The 19,864-nt window shown below is 37.8% G+C and overlaps 2 protein-coding genes across 2 annotated transcripts; both read right to left on the bottom strand.

The window, feature by feature from the left end:
- Nucleotides 1-1,483: 1,483 nt before the first annotated feature.
- Nucleotides 1,484-5,097, bottom strand: tlr9 (toll-like receptor 9). Its single transcript, XM_014015714.1, has 3 exons — nt 5,050-5,097; nt 1,853-4,822; nt 1,484-1,736 (listed from the first exon to the last, which is right to left on the bottom strand). The coding sequence occupies exons 1-3, from the start codon at nt 5,050-5,052 to the stop codon at nt 1,530-1,532; spliced, it is 3,180 nt and encodes a 1,059-aa protein (XP_013871168.1). The 5' UTR covers nt 5,053-5,097; the 3' UTR covers nt 1,484-1,529.
- Nucleotides 5,098-5,538: 441 nt separating this feature from the next.
- LOC106523903 (acylamino-acid-releasing enzyme) lies at nt 5,539-17,931 on the bottom strand. Its single transcript, XM_014017484.1, has 23 exons — nt 17,905-17,931; nt 17,392-17,521; nt 17,147-17,306; nt 16,848-16,935; nt 16,551-16,626; nt 16,383-16,474; nt 15,375-15,425; nt 15,120-15,257; nt 14,931-15,022; nt 14,792-14,832; nt 12,009-12,130; nt 11,791-11,851; nt 11,612-11,709; nt 11,431-11,482; nt 11,250-11,338; nt 10,944-11,082; nt 10,367-10,450; nt 9,959-10,039; nt 8,110-8,198; nt 6,584-6,774; nt 6,173-6,275; nt 5,998-6,104; nt 5,539-5,885 (listed from the first exon to the last, which is right to left on the bottom strand). The coding sequence occupies exons 1-23, from the start codon at nt 17,914-17,916 to the stop codon at nt 5,780-5,782; spliced, it is 2,202 nt and encodes a 733-aa protein (XP_013872938.1). The 5' UTR covers nt 17,917-17,931; the 3' UTR covers nt 5,539-5,779.
- Nucleotides 17,932-19,864: the final 1,933 nt, after the last annotated feature.

Here is a 19,864-nt window from a genome sequence, read left to right as displayed (position 1 = left end):
TCTGTTGATCCACACTGATCCTGAGGCAGTGAAAAATAATTTTCTACCAGTATTGAAGCTGTTCAGTTAACCTCTTACAAATGAGCTGGGAAAAAWAGTTTTGGTCAGAAAGTTTCACTCACAAGAAAGAGACTCCATAYGTCAGTTTGGGGCTGTCAGATCATGAGACAAAAATGAAAACGAAAYGTGATCTCACAAGGTGCAGCACAATTTCAACCTGTAGATACATGCTCCTGATGAAGTTGAATTTGTTGCTTGAACTACAATGGAGTGGGTTTTCAGCTAAAATGAGTCAGATAAGACTGGAACATCAAAAATGCTAGTAAGATTTCAGCTGACACAACTCTTTTATATCAAATAATTTTACCTGAACATTATGTCCTTGCTTACAAGGAAACTGTTACATGTGATGCTTTTATTAGTTTATTAATTACTACAATGATGCATTAACAATAAAATAAACATAAATAATTTTGACCGGTGTTAATAGAGCTGATGTCCAGGTGCATCTAAGTAATCCAGGTAGAAAAATCAAAAAGAAAAAAATAAGCAGGTCCTCTGAACGGGTTCTTCTTTAATGAAGAAGAACCATTAAAGAACCCGTCCAGAGGACCTGCTTATTTTTTCTTTCTAATAGAGCTGATTTAAAACAGCAGTTCACAAAGTGAGGAGTCTTGAGCTTATTTTCAGAATTTAAAGAAAATTTAAGGATGATTGCTAAAATCACATAACTCATAAAGTAATAAAAACTGCTGTTATAAAAGGATTATGAAAACTTAACAGCTGTTTAGGCTGTTTAGCTATCATTGTTTGACTAGCAATAGTCTTGGTGGGTCCGACTCTGAAAACTACTCTAAACTCTGTTTCTATTGTATTATGAGGTCATTGCAACCATCTGCATGCAGAGTAACGGTTTGCATTACATCATAACTCTCAGAATGGCAGATGACTCTTAATTTGGACGGTTGTTGATGAGGATCTTATTGAACTATAAGAAACAATCTTTAGTTTCATTTCCTCTTGTGTCTAACAAAAGAGAAGTGAAATCTTTGTACTGGGGGTGTGGGTATATAGTTACACTGCATTATTGTAGCTCTTATGATTATGAAATAAAGGAATTCAAGCAAAATCAAGCAGTGTTTGTTTTAGTTCTTTTTTCTGTTTTCCACTTAATTTTGAAGCACAGAACAACAACTAGTACATTAGCCCATATTTAGGAAAAACAATAAAAAGTGTGACAAATATTTACAGGAAACATTTTCAACGAATAAAAGTCGAATAAAAATAGGTTATTTACAGAAGGATTTTTGATGTCATGAAAGAAAAGCACAGCTAAAAAAAAGCCAAGGTTAAAGTGTTTAAGGTATTACACCTGTCCACATGGTGATTCAAAAATAAAATAAAATTTCAAAATACACAAAATTTCAAATACATGAAAAGTAGAAAAGAAAAAGAAAATCATCTTTAGCAAAGTATTTGTCAAACCAAAATCCCAAAAAASTTCTCAACAGTTCCCTGTTACAGAGAAATCATATAAAACTTTCACTCATCTTGTTATCATAAAATGAAAGGTTATCTGATGACAGTGCCATTCTCATCTGATTCCAGAACAGCGGTTGGGCCTTCGGGTTTCTCGGCCAGGAAAGTACCGACTTTCTGCACAACCTCTTCCTCAGCTGAAGGTACTTCAGTTTCGGAAACATTTTATCCAGCAAAACTAGCACAGCTGTATCAACCTTTAAAAAATAGAAAGTTTCAGAGATAATTTAGGGTTGTGAAAACATTGCATCATCTCAGACAGCATAAGAGTGAGATTCAAATAATATACGAGGAAAAAAAAGGCAAGATTTACCTTCTCATCCAGCAGCCGCTGCTGAACCATGAAGAAAGCCTGGCGGATCGTGCCATTTACCAGCTCACTTACGTTTGCACCCCTAGACAGTACAAACACTGTTTTCACACTGCTGTGGACAGCATTATGTAGGTTGTCGATGCATGAAAGCCCAGGAATCCAGTCYCTTTCTTCCAAGCAGAGGGAAAATCTCCTGTTGCCCAAGTTCTCCAGATTGACAGTCAACTCATTGTAAACCCAGTCCCTCACAGCCGGGTTCATGGTGTCAAACACCACAAAAGCRTCATAACGATGACCTGAATCGCTACCAGGCAACTGGGAGTAGCCTTTAAGTCCTGCCCAGAGAACCTGCAAGCAGTACCACACATCCCAACCATACAGATGCTTCAGCAGAGGAAGAACAGTTAACATCACAGCGAGGAAGGAAGAGAACAGGAAGGCCAGGCTGCCGTAGATTTCCTGACAGGAACGCTGGTCCATGGACAGTAGAATCTGACCTTCTTGTGATTCTGGGAATYCACATTGTACCAGTGTCAGTAAATAAGGAATCTTTACTGAAGTGGTTCTCAAGTAGTCTGCAAACCAGGACGTATTGCAGTCACATTTGAAGGGGTTCTCGTGCAGAGTGAGTATCTGAAGGCTGCTGCCATTTAGAAAGGGGGCTGGGAGGTGCTGATGGTTTACCACTTTGATCTGGTTGTGATTGAGAAATAGATTCTGCAAGGACTTTGCTTCACTGAAGAAATTCTCCGGAATAGAAGAAATGTGGTTGTGGCTGAGGTCCAGAAAGGAAAAAGTGGCTCCAAATTGTATTGCTTCTGGAACCAACTCATGCAAGAAGTTGTGACTCAGGTCCAGGTGACATAAATTGCTGAGAGCTGAGATGTTTTGCCAGGGAAAATACTTCAGAGTATTGTGGCTGATGCATAGGCTCGTAATGCTTACTGGGAAGTTGCATAACACCTCTGGTGAGACTGACTTCAGATTATTGTCAGAGATGTCCAGGTATGTGAGATTAGTCAAGTTTTGGAAAAAATGTGTGTATTTATTGTTTGTAGACCCCCACATTGTGTCCAGATCATTTCCATAGAAGTAAAGGTACTTCAAGGACCGGCTATTCAGTTGTTGATCTATTCGCATCCCAATGCCATTGTTTGCCAGACTTAGCACTTCTAAATTGGACAGATTTGGAAGAAATTCAAAGCGGTGGCCCATACCCTTCATTTTAAAATGAAAGTCATTGTTACTAACATCTAATACCTTCAATGTGGCATTAAGTTCACTGAAAATTTCTCTGTTATAAAGATCAAGTCTATTGTAAGACATGTTAAGAAATACCAACTGCTTCATGCTATCAAACAGCCCACCTCTTAAAGTCTGGCTCATGTAATTGTAAGAAAGGTCTAAACAGACCACGTTTTCCATGCCTAAAAATACATTTTTGTTAAGCGATAAAATGTCATTTTGAGAAAGATTAAATGTCAGCCTATCTGAACAGTACTTGTGTTTGAAGTTCCCCAGTGATGGAATTTGACAYAAACTTTTTTCCTTGAATTCCAGCTCGTTTGATTTGCTGGATTCCCAGACATTCTCTCTAGACACAGGTTCTCGATCGATTACAATAGRAGGTGTGTCTTGGAGATGATTGGTATACGAGTTCTGGTTCTGACAGCTTTCTTGCGCTACAACCCCAAATGACAATGACGAGCAGCACGGAATGAAATTAAGCATGTTTTGTGAGAGGACTAAAGTGGTAAGAGATGGTACCTTCTTGAGAGAGGTTAAGTTACAGTTGCTGATAAAGTTCATTCTCAGTTCTAGYAATTTTAGTTGTTTAAGATTTGACAAAACGTCAAAACTCTCTTCTGAAAGTGTGCGGAAGAAGTTGCCACTCAGCAAAAGGTTTTGCAACTGTGTTATATTGCCAATAAAGGGGGACAGGTTCAGTTTTGAAAATGTCTTCAGTGGTTCATAGTTATAAATGAGGCTAATCCAAGTGAGGCCTTTCAGTTCTCTAAAAAAGGTGCCATTTTGCATCTCATAACCCAGAAAGTTGTCAGAGATGTCCAGTCTCTTTAAATTTTTCAGTGGTGCAAAAAGACCCTGAGGAAATGTTTTCAGAGAATTTCCTCTTAAGCTGAGGAAGACGATGGAGCTATTTTCAGAAAAAARTGAGTCTGGATGTAATTTCAACGGGTGATTTTGCGGGCAAGGGAAGCAGGGCCTTGCTGCATGGTCACAACGCTGACAGTTCCACTCCACATTCAGGTMTGTGAGGTTTGTCAGGTTGGCAAATGTGTTATTGGGAATTTCTGTGATTGTATTCTCTCTTAAATCAAGTACCTCAAGTGAAGTTGGCAACTCTTTAGGAACAGCTGTCAAATTGTCATACCCCAAAGTAAGGTTTTTGAGTTTAGGAAGATTTCTGAAAACAGTCCCATTTATGTAAAGGGACTGATTACAAGGGTTTGCATAAAAGCAGTTCCTAGAAAGTAATAAAGCTTCAAGATWTGGAGTATTTAAGGGGACAATAATATTGACAATGCAATTGTTCTGTAGATCAAGGACTTGTAAGCTCTCAGGTAATAGAGGAATGGATGTGAGGCTGTTTCCAGACAGAATCAGATGTGTAAGATGTTGCAGGTGTCTGAAGGCTTCCCGGTCTATCTCCATTTTGCAGTGCTCTTGCCCCGGGGTCCTCAGATTTCCTGGCAGACAAGTATCCCTTATTTCCAGCGTATTCAGTTTTGGGACACCTGCAAAAGCGTGATCCTTCACTTTCTGTATCTTAGTATGACTCAAATTGATGGACAACACAGAAGCAGACTTAAAGGGTGGGACGTGCATGAGAGGTCTGTCAGAGCAGTCCACCTTGGTGGAATTCACATCAGCGTAACATGGGAAAAACTTGATRTTCAGCGTCTTCCCTATCATTAGAAACTGACTGAGGAAGAGAACTTTCACCACAGCCTGAAAAAACAAAAGTCAATGAGTCGATTTGGCTAAAAAAAAAACTATTTAAGCATATTTATGGAGGTAAATACATTACATTTGTTTAGTATCACACTAAACATGAAAGTTTGAACTGACAGCAATGTTCTATCCTTGCATTTCTGTTCCTGTAACAGACCAACACTACTAATTTTCTAAGGGCAAAATGCAGTACRTTTTGAACAGTAAAATAATGTTGTACTTACCATCACTGGTAAAGATTTTTAAGTTYAAATCAGGCTAATACATCGCAGTGTTTTAAATCCAAGAGGGCAGRGCACTGGCTGAAAAGATGGTCTAACGGTTTATGCAGTGAATAGAAACAGGTTCCACGCATGCAGAAGTGAAAGCGTGCTGTGATATTTGCAGCAGTCTGACGCACACCATGTGACAGAGCTTATATTCATGAGGGACATCAAGAGAAGATTTGCCTCAAGTGATTTAAAGGACAAACATTACACAACTTATTTTTAACACCAACATGCTTAATACAACAACCACTTTACCAKTAGTTCAAAATCAGTTTATTAAGTGCATTAAAACATACAGTCAGAAAAAAAACTGATTTAGCACAAGAATAATTACTCWAGAAGAGCAATTACCTCCAAGACATATTGATTATAAAACAGGTTGTATAGTGTARATATGTATCAAAGCTTAAACAATAAAAATGTATTTTACTGTTTTCTGTGTTTAAATACAGGTCAGAGTAATAACTGTGTACAAAATCTTTTCTGTTGAATCAACAATGCTTCAAGCACAATGCTAAAACTATTATTTTTCCATCGATACAGCAGCTARATTGTAAGTAAAGTAAAGGAGGCATGTTTTGTCTGGATAAAAAAATACAATGTTTTGGCTTCAGATTGGACGAGAAAACAGGAAGACAAAATCACATAAAGCAGGATCTTCTAATGCGATTCGTTAGATTGACCATCACAGATTCAGGTGTTGAATAATCCACAAAGCCATGTTCATAAATCCATCAGATTCTGCGTCCACATCAGAGAGAGAGTGGTTGTTTCCTGGGTACCACAGCAATCTAAACAAGACACGAAGAATTACTGAAGGAGCAGCAACACCATCATTTCTACCAAGACTATAATAATGATAATTAAAATACTGTATATATCAAATTACATGTGTCTGCTTACCGAACTGGGATCTGCCTTGCCTTTAGAGCTTTGTAGTACTCAATTCCTTGCTTGTGAGGTACACGCTTGTCATCTTCYCCTAAAATAAGCAGCACTGGTGTTTTAACCTAAAAGAAGAAAAAAAAAGTCTTTACATTGTGATTCTTCAAATTCACATTCTCCAAAGATCCTGTACCTGAGGTATGTATTTAATGGGAGACTTGTTTAACATCTGCTCCCAAACAGCAGRATCAGGAAGACAGTCTGGACTGTAGTCGTAACCAGCCTCAACCATGCACCTGCAGAGATCCCAAGAAAACATTAACATGTAAACATTAATCACAGTGTGGATTTTATGGTCACATTACAGACTGTAACACATGTATTCACACACACCATTAACACACTCATTTGTTTTGGTCCAGTATGTGAATTGATACACAAATTTATTTTATCATGCATAAAATGGGAAACAAAAGAAAAAGTCTACCTTTCACAAATAAAGACACCACAGTTGAGAACAGTACCACAGTACATGATGGACACTTTTACCATGTGAATAATTTGAATAGGAACATACTGTAGATATGTGGACGAGGAGACCTACCAGTCTGGGATGTCTGTGCTGCCAATCATGGAGGCCAAATTGACAACAGGGTTGAAATTCACACAGGCCTTGTAGAACCCTGGGTATTGGCCAAGTAGATGGAATGCTAGAAATCCCCCRTAGGAGCCCCCAGAAACTACCACCTTCTGTGAATCAAACTCATTGCTTTTCAGAACACTTTCAACAGCAAACTGGAGGGGGAAAAACATGCAAAAAAAAAAAAAAAACAGTGCAGTGTCATATCTTCTCAATAACACCCTTTAAACAAGACTTCACTTGCTGCTATGGGCCAACCAAGAAACCCAGTGGCACAAAAAGTGGGTATACAGATGTGTCCTACACACACCTCAGATTATATGTAGCTGTGCTCCTGAAAGAACCCATTTCTTCTTAARTAAATCAACAATATCKAAACCACAAATGTACCTGCTGACTCCAGAAAACAGAGGACAGTAAATGTTGATTGTTTTKACCYAAAGAAATGTAAATTCAYATACACATGGGAGTGTCCCAAACTGGGCCCTGGCTCTTCACGTGTAGCCATAACTCTAATCCTTAACATCAAAGGATTAACCTATAGGCATGACCCCTTTTCTYTTATGATCAAGATGGACCTCCAACTTCCCCTTCAGACTGTGTTTGGAATCAGTTCCTAAATTTTTAAGGACAATCACCTTAAAAATTTTCARTGTCTCCTGCTGAAAAATAAACTTTGTTCAATGTGCACGATGGTTCTGTAAAACTGTGTTAACCATATTTCATTTCAGTTCCCAGTGATCACATGCTTGCAAAACATCCACTGTAGTCAAAAGAAGCATGTTAGTTTATTACCTTTAAGGTATTTTTTTTGTTCCCCACACTTCTCATGTACACTTTTCTTTTAGCCAAAAAGATATTTTCTCATTTATTATTGCAAGTTGTTGAAATGATATCTCTTGATACCTACAGTATTATTGTCACTCATCTCTAGTGAATTAGGTTAGGAATTGAAGTGTATTCTTAGTGTTGAAATATGTTTAAATGTATACTGATTTTCCTTAAATAACTATCAGATAATATATGTAGATATAAATACTAGGTAATGTAAGGATTAGTAATAATTCATGACATATSTATTATATACCCTACAGACAACATGTGTGAACCAAATGGAGACCAAAGAAGAGAGATGAATGAACCATAATAACTAAATAAAAACTTAGTTGTCATGACTCAAGACTTACAACTATGAAAACTACCGGTACTTTTTATTAAACGTAGAAACTAACAAYGCAAACAATATCAAGCAAGACCAATTAGTATTCATAATACTAACAGTATACTAATAGTACTAATAGTTTTCTGCAATTTTAAAATAAATACTGAAGTCTACACCTGATCTCTTTGATAATTTTTTTACCACAATTGCTCAAGTCATTTCTCCAACAAGAACAAAATATATATTTGTGGTGGTACAGTATGTACTTGCTTTGAAACACATACCCAACAAGTCAGCATTTTTGTTCCTAATGTTGGMTTTTTCTTACCTGAACATCTTTGACATCCTGGGCGCCCACATTACCCAGCAACGAGAGGATGCTGTCCTGGCCGTATCCATGGGAGCCACGATAGTTCACTAAAAATATAAACCACACAATCATAAATAGTACTAATACTCAAACTAACATTAGTGGTCAAGGTTGTAATGTTTTCTAATACAAATGAACACATAAAATGTACATCACCTGTTGAAACTAGAAGAATCTGGATTCTCATGAGTTATTATGACCCCCCGCATGCGAAGCGTAAGCGGGAGTCATATTGTTTTCGTACTGTTTGTTTTTTTCAGTGATTTTTGGTCAACCGTAGCACAAAAACGGCTGCACCTATCAACATGAAATTTGGCAGGACTGTAGAAGAGTCCGACCTACACTGCGCCAGCCAAGAGTTTGACGATAGACCCTATATTTGAGGAGGGGCCTTCTTTCAAAGTGGGGGTGTCTGGACATGCAAAAATGCTTATAACWCAGAAACTGTTCAACATAGGAGCTTCAGATTTATTTTGTTGTTTAGCTCTGATGAAGCTCTATCCATCAGGTCAACCAATCTGTGCCCCCACCCCCCAGACCCCCCAATTTATCTGAAAAGGAGGTATCTGGACATACAAAAATGGTTATAACGCAAAATATATTAAACATAGGAGCTTCAGATTTATTTTGTTGTTTAGCTCTGATGAGGGGCTATCCATCAGGCTAACCAATGCAACCCCCCCCCCACTCCAAAAATAAGACCCCCACCCACAGCAATTTTGGGATGCACCTAGTAGCATGACATTTATTAGGAATAAAGACTTCTGAGTTCTGGTGCATTTATGTGTGTGGGGGTCATTATGTTACCGCTATGCGGTATCTAGTTTGACTACAGACTTGCAATGTTTTGCCTGTTATTAACAGTGAAAAATTTTAGAGTCTCAGAAACTGAACTGATTAACCAATGTTGAACAATTTTATTGGTTTCGAACACTGCCCTTAGTTCAGAGAGCAGGATATCACAGTCAGCACATAGACAGTCACTGGTTCCCAACAGTTTTGTTGTGTGAACACTTTTTGAAAGTGATTYAGAAACTGGTGGTTTTGACCTGTGTTATGTGAGTCTGGTTTCATAAGGCAGTGGCTACCACTGGGCTGAATTCAGAAAATAAATGGCATTAGTTAAAGTTAGGTGGCAGCAATATGGCACAGTTAGTAGAACTGTTGTCTCTCAGCAAGAAKGTTGCAGGATTGAATCCCGGCAGGGGACCTTTCTGAGTAGAGTTTGCATGTTCTCTCTGTGTTTTCTCCGGGCACTCCAGTTTCCTCCCACAGACCAAAAACATGACTGTTAGGCTAATTGTAAATTGCCCTTAGGTGTGAGCGAGAGCATGAATCGTTGTTTGTCTCTATGTGGCCCTGTGATGTACTTGCAAACTGCCCCCCAGTGACTGCTGGATATGAGCACCAGTGACCCCTGTGACCCTGAAAGGAAGAAACAGGTAAAAAATAATGGATGGATGGATGGATGGATGGATGGATGGATGGATGGATGGATGGATGGATGGATGGATGGATGGATGGATGTAGGTCAGTTTTTACTAGAAGTGGTTATAATTTGCAACTTGTTACATAAAATGCATATTAGGTTAAAAATGTACATGTATTTCTGCTCTCAATTTGTACATATTTAAGGAAACTCTGAATAATACATACCATAAAAGGTTCTTACATTTATTATAAACTMAAATAGAACATTTGAAGCAGACATGTTCCAAATTATTTACAGTACCTATTTAATCAAACAATGCAATCTGTTAAGATTGCATGAGATGAAAATGATCTTTATGTTCACAAATAATCCTACCTAATAACACAGCAAAGYCCATCTTGCACAGCACAGAGGAGTCCAGAAGCCATTCAGCAACAGACACGCAGTGAGGACCACCTAATAAAAATAACCATTAATGGATTAAACCAGCAGCTTGTTTTTTTTATATAACATCTAAAAATATTAAGAAACAGAAAGAGAAATAGGTTATGCTCTAAAGTTTCAATGTCAGAATATAATATACCATGTTGTAACAACAATGTTAGCTGCAGCTGCTTTTAATGAAGCAGTTTCTAAAAATAAATACTTCCTAATATACATAATATAGTTTTTTTGTAGTCCAATATGAGTTTGAGATTGGACAAAATACTGACAACACATAATTATTTTTTTTTAAATCAAATTACAGAAATTGAATAAAAAGCAATGCTGAAAACAACTAACCATGAGGGCTGACCATTAGAGGCAGCTTCATGTCTTCTTTAACCTCCTTCGGTTTAATCAGCAAAGCTTCGAAATCAAGGCCCGCTAGAAAGACAGTGAAACTTGTTAACACCAGTAATGTTCAACATCGTTTTTTGTAAACYGAAAAAATAAAATAAAAGAAACTGATAGTGTTTCCCACAAATGAAACATCTTCTTACAAGTTACAGAAATGAATAAAATGTTCGATCTTAGGTTCAAGAGAAAACTTTAAACATACTGTGTGCAAAAAAAGCATGTTTTTTTTCTAGCTTATTTGTTGTGATTTAGATTTAGCTGTTGGTGTAAGGTATGAGTCATCGCTTCCATTTTTTTACCTATGTTGTCAGCAAATACAATTGTTTTTATCATTTCTTTCAAACAAAGCCATTGCTTTGTGGTATTAAAAATAGTGACACTCATTAGAAAGCCAGGTGACAGTCACCTGTAAATTCAGGACATAGGACTGAATAATACATAATATGAAATTCAAATTTAAACTGTGTCCCCTGTGACTTCTGATAAAGTGAGTACAGATTAAAAATAATAATAATCTTACGGTATTGACTGTTTTCCTGCTCTGGGGGAGGAGTGAAAGTCATGATTTGCCAATCAATTTCAGGCATTAACTGAGAGTCTTCCAATGTAACCCAAACAACTTCCTCCTGAGAATCTCTGCCTGGAAGGAAACCCACTCTCTACATACAAAATGAGGAAAAAAAGTATTGTTATGACATTTAGATTTAAATTATTTAAGCCTAAACAGACACTCCCAAATACTCAATTTATGTAGCAGTCTACACAACACTTTGTTTAAAACAAGTGAAAACATCTAAACATGTTTTTTTCTTAATGATAACCTTACCAGACATGGAGGACAGTTGGGAGAAGAGTAGCTGACCACCATCAGATCTCTCTCTATGTTCAGCAAGCTCCAGTTACCAATATCAGACTCTACAACAAACAAGATCATAACACTGTGAATATAATATTAAAAAATATTGTGACCTGCCAATAATAATAATAATGTGTTCTGAGAGACTAACTTGCAGTCAGAGAGGTGATGCTGCCTGTATTTATATCCACCACTAAGAGATCCTGAAAAACAAAAAACTTTATCAACTTTTTCAATTTGATCAAACACCAACATAAAAACATTTACAGAAACCTTTTGAGTTTTTTTCTTCTATTTTTTTTCCTCATCTATTTGCGGGTACTTGAACAAACCTTGCGGCTGCGCTGAGGACAATCAACAACAATACGCTGACTATCAGCAGACCAGCACTGGGGTGACAGCTGAGAACTGTAGATGCCAGTAAAGCCATCTGTGAAGCCAAAAGTAAACAGTCACAACAGTGAAAAGGTGTACTTTGAGTTTTATGATCAAAGAAAAACACATTTCTCACCTTCTCTAGGTCGAYTAACAACATCCACCACTACTGAGGTCTTCTTAGTGTACCAGTCGTACTAAAAAAATCAGTAGCACAAGAGCACAGCTATGATATTGTGATATTGTGTTTTTTCAGATTGATAAATTTACTGATTCAAACCTATTTTTTACTGGACAATCTACTAAAAGAAAACTAAACTGCATTTGTTGAACAGAGGCCCTATCCTTTCTCACCATACAAAGACTGCTGCACGGCAAGAGTGGTCCAGAAACAGAACATTCCAGGTAGACAATCCRGCACTGGTCTGGACTCAGTCTTGGGGAACAAACTGCACTGGTGCCTGATGTAAGTTGCTCTGATAGAGACAACACGCGTAAACATGGAAATCAACAATAATGTCCATAATCATGTACCAAGTTAAATTGTAATAAAAGCACAAAAAAATTATAATAAATTAATAGGTTGTCCAAGGTGTACCCCGCCCCTCACACTGTGACTGCTGGACATGGGCACCAATGACCCCCGTGACTCTGAAAGGAATAAGCATGTACAGAAGGTGGATGGATGGATTGATGGATGGATGGATGGATGGATGGATGGATGGATGGATGGATGGATGGATGGATAATATGCATTTATGAAACAATGATAGCCTATTACAATGGCATTAGATTTTATTTAAAATGTATTGAATCTTTTAGAGATATTCATATTTGGAATAAAAAATAACAGAACATCACAGAGCAGGTGAGGTACTACCTCAAGTGGAGAAGTTCAAGTATCTTGGGTTTTTTCRCAAGTGAAGAATGAATGGAGAATGAGATTGATAGACTGATCAATGTGGCTTCTACTTCAGACTTTGTGCCAATTCATTAAGGTAAAGAGAGAGCTGAACTCTTAAGGCAAAGCTCTCTGTTTACTGATAGGTCTTTGTTCCGACCCTCATCTGTGGCTTTGGGTAGTGATGGAAAATACAAGATCACGGATGGAGGATGTCGAAATTAGTTGTTTTTTGTTTTTTTTTTGTTATTGTTTTTTTTTTCTTTGCAGGGTAGCTGGACTCTCTCTTAGAGATGAGGTGAAAGGTTCAGTTATCGGAGGATAACTTGGAGTAGAGCCGCTACTCCTCCAACAGAGATGTTTTGAGCATCTGTAAGGATGCTTTCTGGGTGCCTTTCTTGGGAGGTGCTTCGGGCACATCTGACTGGAAAGAGACCCAGAGGAAGACCCAGGACAAGGTGAAGAGGCTATGTCTCTTGGCTGGCCCTAATGATTTTAAAATCCTTCCAGGAGAGCTGGAAGAGGTGGCTGGGGAATGAGAGCTGGGTCTCTGGGAAACTGGCACCATGCCGGCCCCTGCCTCTTCTTCTTTCCCTTTTCAATTGCTCTATAGAACAACACGCACCAACAGTACATCTGGGGGTGGGGGTGTGTGTGTCAGGGTCTTTATTCCCATCCCGTTCCCCGACTGTCATTTGGGGAGGGGGTCCTGAAGAAGGGCAGACCGCCGGGTGCGGTCCTGGGCTGTGGGTGGGCTCGGGGCTTGGACGGTTGCCGGGGGCGGGGCTGGCTCTCCATCCTCCCTGGTGCTGCTTGGTCTCCTGAGGTGTGGCTCTTGGTTCCTGTGGGTGGCCCCCTGGCCGGGGTGGCTGCCGGGTYCCGGGAGGGTGGACGGCTGGGCTGGGAGGGTGCACTTGGTCGTTGGCGGTGTGGTGGGGTGGTCATGGTTGTGGCTTCTCTGCGGCTTCTCTGTGTTTTTCTCTCTTTCTCTATTTTCTCTTCACTTAAAAAAGTCACTGATGATGAAGAAATAAATAAACTAAATAAACTAATAATACTTGGTTTCATTTTGTACTGAAGTGACAAAAAAGAGAGGTGGGTCTCCCTGCTTAAGGTGCTGCTCCCGCAACCTGATTTTGGAATACAAGAAGTAATGGATGGCTGTGTACAGACTGACAGAAAGACAGACAAATYAACGCTACTGAAAACATAACCTCCTTGGCAAATAACTCAAAATCTAGTATGCTTTGAAKAAATTTACATTGCCATTTTTACTAAGGTTAATGAATCATTTTCTAGTTTTCTGCATGCACAGCATCATGGATAGAGTTGAGGGGTTAGCATTCACATAATAAACAAATCCACATTGCTATTGAACTTGATGCATTATCCCATTTTTCTCATTCATTGGTTCAGTTACTAACATTTCTTGACAATTATGTCAGAGAAAACATTGGTTGAAGTTGGCTGATGTGCCAATGCACTGAATGACTTTTATGAGCAAGGGGACCGGACGTAAAAAGGGCAATTTGATATTTTGTTAACATTTTTTATACAAAAATATAATTTTGTAACTGGTAAATTTATTTTTAACATGATCTAAATATATATAATAAGCAATAATAACTYCATGCATTTACCAATAAAAAATTGCTTTCATTGTTTAGCCATTCAGTTCATTGAGAAATTCTTATCTGCACTTTACACACAAAGAGGAACTGAGCAAACCACAATAAATCAACAATTTGATTACTTCAGATCCTGCTGGCACCCATTTCCTACAATACTATATCCATCCGATTGGTTGGGACTTTATGTACATGTAGTAAGTATGCATAACAGTGAAAAAAAAAATCTAAATCTTAACTGCAAGTTCCTAGTCTGTGTATTCACTGACAATGGCAATAAAACTGATTCTGATTCTGATTAAAAAAAAAAAAACATGCTCCTAAATTAGATTCAAAGTGCAAAGAAAAAAATCTTACCTCTGAGAAAATACATCAGGACTGTTAAAAATGTACATCTACCAGTCCAACTGTATTTCATGAACATACCCRATGTTTATTCCTAGTGACCTGTGAGCTGGAGATGTAAGGTGGGCTTTGCACATTCATAACTGTGTGATGTTTTGTCTGTGCTGTCATCTTCCATTGGGTTGACTCCAAAAGTTAATCAGTTCCAGATGTGTATTAAATCATTACTTTCTAGCCTGCTGMTRAAACAAGTCAACACTTACCACATTTACCACCAGTAAGATCCACATAAAACAACGAGGACCTGTCAGAGAAATAAAAACACACTTAYAGRTCTACTAAGACATTTGCAACACTACAGCTGTTTTTGAGACATATTTGATCKATGTAATGTAGAAGCACCTTCGATTGGGGCATAGCTGAAGGCCAAGTCTGAAGGGCTCGTGCCACCAGCCTACAAAGAYCACACCTGTGTCACCTGGAGCCCAAAATGCCTGCAGAGATACAAACAAAATRCAACCGAAACTAATCAARCAAAAAGTACATAAGCATGAAAACAAAGCTCAACATTCCTGCCACTKCTGTACCAACCTGTCCAGGTGAGATATCATCAGGCACTCCTTCCAACACAGAGACGTTGTCCCCCTCAATGTCCAAAACACAAATCACTGGATGACTCTTATTACCCAAGTCCTCYCCCCAGTCCTCATGGTAGGCAAACTGCTCCCCCTGCAGGAATTAAATTGAAAACCACAAACAGCCTGATAAATCATTTTAAAGGTTATTTGTATTTTTTTTATAAACAAATTAAACTACATTTACTTTCACAGTCTGCTTTTTTCGCACCTTGATGGTTTCCTTGTCRTCTTCAATTAAAAACAATTCTGGTAACTCCGTCTACAAAAGGAAAATAAGGKTTGTAAACAGAAAGCTGTTGGTCACATCAACTTCTGGTAAAGATTGAATAACACCTAATCCTATCAAAAACAAAATATGTATCATTGTTTCTTTGGATTATGGCACAAGTGCTGTTATGGATTGCAGCTTGTAAAAAGCAAAGCAAACACATGAGATGTTGTGGAAAAAAAAGAAAAGTTAAACAAAATGCAGAAATATGTGATCAAAAAAGTTCTTCACTACAATGGTCTCTGAGAAATTTATTGCAATAAAATGAGAGTCAATACAATTTGAGTCTGGAGACACAGYCCCAGTGATGTATCTTTATACCCTTAGCAGAAGCCAATCCCAAAAACAGGTTATTTCTGACATGCGAGGGGTGGTTCTTTATCTGACCAGCAAAAATTCCTAGAAAAGTATAAATTTGTTTTGTAGTCTTTATACAAAGGGAAAGCTCTCTTTAAAAWGTGGTAAATAGTTTAGAATGTGGTAACACTGGATATTTCATTGTCTCTTATCTGTTCACATTCCAATWGTAAAACACAAATAGTCCTGTGATCCAGTTGTGCTGAAACAAGGGCATGTGTGTGAGAGGTTTAACTGGCTATGGAAACTTTACAACATCAGTCGATACAAATGCATATAATATATTTGTAAGTAAAACAAGAAAGAAACAAGAAAAATACATTCAAAACTTGAATTCATAGGTGACAATTTCATTTTCCTTCTCATGAGATTTATTCAAAGTGGAAGCAAATTTAATTAAATCACAATTTCTTTTTGATTCCATAATAACTTTTCTCTGAACAGCATGAAAGTATATTTATAATGTCTTATACTGGACTTTGATAATCAAAACTGTGAAACAAACTTGATGTTGAATATTCTAATGTGACAGCAGTGTATTCCTGTAAAAATCAGTGGTATTTTCTGTCAAAACTAATTCTGCAGACACACCTGGAAGAAGGATGTAGCCTTGGGTCTCTTTTTCTCTGCCACATACAGGAGGTGTGTCTCAGAGTGAGACCAAACCAAGCTGCCAAACTGCTCTGAGGATGTAAACACAAACCGGTGTAGGAGAAAACTTCCAAATAAACTGAAAGAAAGGGGGAAATTAAGACTTACCATCTTCATAGACTTTGCCGTGCTTCTTTAAGGCTGTCAGATTTATGCACTTCATCTTTATGTTTTTACTCCAGATCTGAAAGGCATTAAATTGCGAAGAAAAGCCAAAGATCTTCAAATGAAAATTTCAGCTGTAATAAAATTGTAAAAATATACAGAAACAGTTAATATTAAACTAACAAAGACAAAGAAGGGCTTTATACCTGTTCAAAAAGAATTGAAGTGAAACCAAGACAGAAAAAAATACGAGAACAACAAAGTCCTTGTTCAGTCTAAACCAGACAGACTGTAACACACCTCCAAAAACTGCTTCTCTTCTCCTTTGATTGTGCATTCTCTAACAACTGCCTTCATCTCACCAGAAGGAGAATCCTTACTCAGCGCTCTGAGATAAATAAATAAAAGTGGACATGGCTCAGCTTGCTTATATATTAAATTTTATTATATATATTATATATATAAATAAATATTAAATATTTTACTCAATCAATCAGTCAGTCAACATTTACTTGTATAGTCCAACAGTCAGAAAGTGCACAGAATGCTTCACAACACAAAAGCTAAAAACAAGCAATAAACAAAAAAAAAAAACATACCTTAATAAAAATGTTTTATTTACTGATGACAACATTGTTTTGATTTCAGTGCAGTTTCCAGAAGCTCCAGAGAAGACCACAGACTTGTCATCGTGGAATACAATATACTGTCTGCAAAACCTGACATTCTCGTTCCTCTCCAGATCACACTGGCTCCATTCTGCAGATGAAAGCAAGCAAATGCTAGAAATACATTTACACAGAGATCAGAGCACTTTAGAGAGACAGGAATGATCAAGGTCTACCTGTGTAGATGTTGCTGTATTTGCCTCCATACTGAGAGGTGATGACAGGTCCTAYGTCTGCTCTGGTCGGAGATGGGAAGAGGCTGAGCTCTCGGTAGAGTTTGGCGATATCCTCCGGTCTGGTCATCACCTGACAGACARCAAAAGAATAACTGCGTCTCAGTGAGACAAAATCTATCAGTGAAGCTAACCATCCAAGGAAAGTTGGTGGAGTTAACACAGTTTTAATACAAAAATAAAAACAGACAAGATCTGTTTATAAATTGCCTGTTTTGTTWGAAAGCAATAAAAGTAATGAAAAAAGAAAAGATCACCAGGGTATAGTTTGGTATTTTGATTTTTCCATGTGGAACTGACAGCAAAACTATAGATCATGATTGCCGAAGAGCTTGAGTTGAAAGCTAACTAATAAGTTCTTTTAAACGTCATAATGTAACTGAGATTGTAAATCCAAATTAGCCTTATTACAAAAATCTTCCAATGCTCTGGTCAGTTCGTTATGATAAATCATACCTGTGAGCCCATGAATCCAGTTAGAGATTGGTGGCTTGACATTGAAGTTCCAAAGCATGCCTCCCTTTTCTGAAGCAGAATGGTCTGACACACTGTTCTGAGTGTCATTTATAGAGCTTAGAATCAGAGGTAGGAGTGACGTCATGTTCCAGTTTCCCCACCTGGTAGAAGTCAGTTAAAAGACGAACAGTCAAAAACTCTGTGTTCTCTTTTGAAGTAGAAAATGTTACTCAACAAAAATATCATTCACGTGAAGTACACAATGAAGGACGAAGGTGCAGAAAGTATTGTTTTTTGTTGCTGTCCAAAAACAACTTAATTTTATTAGCCAAGCTAATTTGGTACCCTATAGCCAAAATTTATGGTGTGCAAACTAAGGACTGAATCTCATTGTCAATTTGCTTATACGTACAAAATCAAATTGTTTTGGTTTTTATGTTATTTTTCCCCCAGATTTACCAGATATTCTAATTCACACAGTTAAAAATGAATTAAATTTGAAACAGAATATCAGAAATGGGGGGAAATTTGTGTAATTTAGGCAATCCACGATGGGGGAGAGGGAGGTCTGGGCCTCCCTTCTGAAGCTGCTGCCCCCGCGACCCGACCCCGGATAGGCGGAAGAAAATGGATGGATGGATGGATAGGCAATCCATAGCATACAACTTGACATGTAATACATCATTCAGTTAGAAATAAAAAATCTGAGTGATAAATATTGAATTTAGATCAGACTAGTGTCTTATACACTGACTGGCACCTTTGTGTTATTTATTTATTTATTTTGCAGTTTGGGTGTGCCCTTGTTTTCCGTACCTAGCGTGGCTGTGTGTGTGTCTTGTTTATAGGTGGTGAACCAGGTGGAAATCTTTGAATGGTCTGGAGCCGGCAGTCTGGATCAGTGAGGGACTGAGCTCTTCAACACTTACAGATGACACCATCCTGCATGCTGCAGATTGAAGTTTGAATCTGCACCATCGTAAATCACTTTTTGTAATAGTATAAACAAGTTTTATATTGTGTGCTTTGACTTTAGTTTTTTTTTGTTTTGTTTTTCCTCCCCTGTATGGAGAGAAAGAGAGGAGAGTTCTTTGAATAAATGGAGACGAGTTCCCGTGCTCCAAAGTTATTTGACTCTGTGGTTCTCGCACTGGACAGGTTTCCAGCCCTCATAGCGTGCATGTTATAGGGAGTACTAATAGAAGGAGGTAAAAAAAATTATCCTTTTTGTTCGAGCATCACTTTTCTGTTTCTCTGTCAGGAGTTAAGTAAGGATTTTATTTTTTTTTGTAGGTAAATATATGGCTAAGTAGATAGTTTTGTTTGATAATACTTTAAATTAAATAAAACTAGCAACACATTACTTTCTCTTTTATTTACTTTAAATAAGTGAGGAGGGAGACGAAAAAAATGCTTTTTGATACTGAGACTGGACGAGTAGATCTCGGCAAACTGCCGACTTCAAAAGTAGCTCTTGGTTCAAAAAAGGTTGGGCACCCCTGACCTAGACAGTATACAATAATTTAGCAGTTGTTAAGATTACATAATCATCAGATTTGAGAGTAACAAAATACAAGCATTAACTTAAATTTTTCGTAAATTATTTATTACACTTGACATACAGTAACAATCTACTGTGGGCAGACGATAAAGGTTAGAGATGCAAAGTTGAATGATGTTCACCGTTTCCAAACAAACACTCAAGACTTTTGTGATACTTGGCAAATACTTGGCAAAAAGTCAGAAAATTAGTGTTTGGTAGAATGTTTCTTTGTTGTAACAAAGCTTCTTGGCAATAAATCTTGTATCAGGCATCTGATTAGCAGCAGCTGGGAGTACCAAAAGCTCAAAACAAATGTCAATAGCAACAACAAAATAAGCTGTTTGGCAAAGAAGATTTGTCAATTTTTTTCATCTTCATTTTCAGCTGCGGCGCTCACATGGTCACACAATAAACATC

Source organism: Austrofundulus limnaeus, unplaced genomic scaffold (genome assembly GCF_001266775.1).
Source record: "Austrofundulus limnaeus strain Quisiro unplaced genomic scaffold, Austrofundulus_limnaeus-1.0 Scaffold3, whole genome shotgun sequence".
Lineage (NCBI taxonomy): Eukaryota > Metazoa > Chordata > Actinopteri > Cyprinodontiformes > Rivulidae > Austrofundulus > Austrofundulus limnaeus.
The sequence above is the reverse complement of the archived record's forward strand: the minus strand, read 5'-3'. Positions and strand labels throughout refer to the sequence as shown.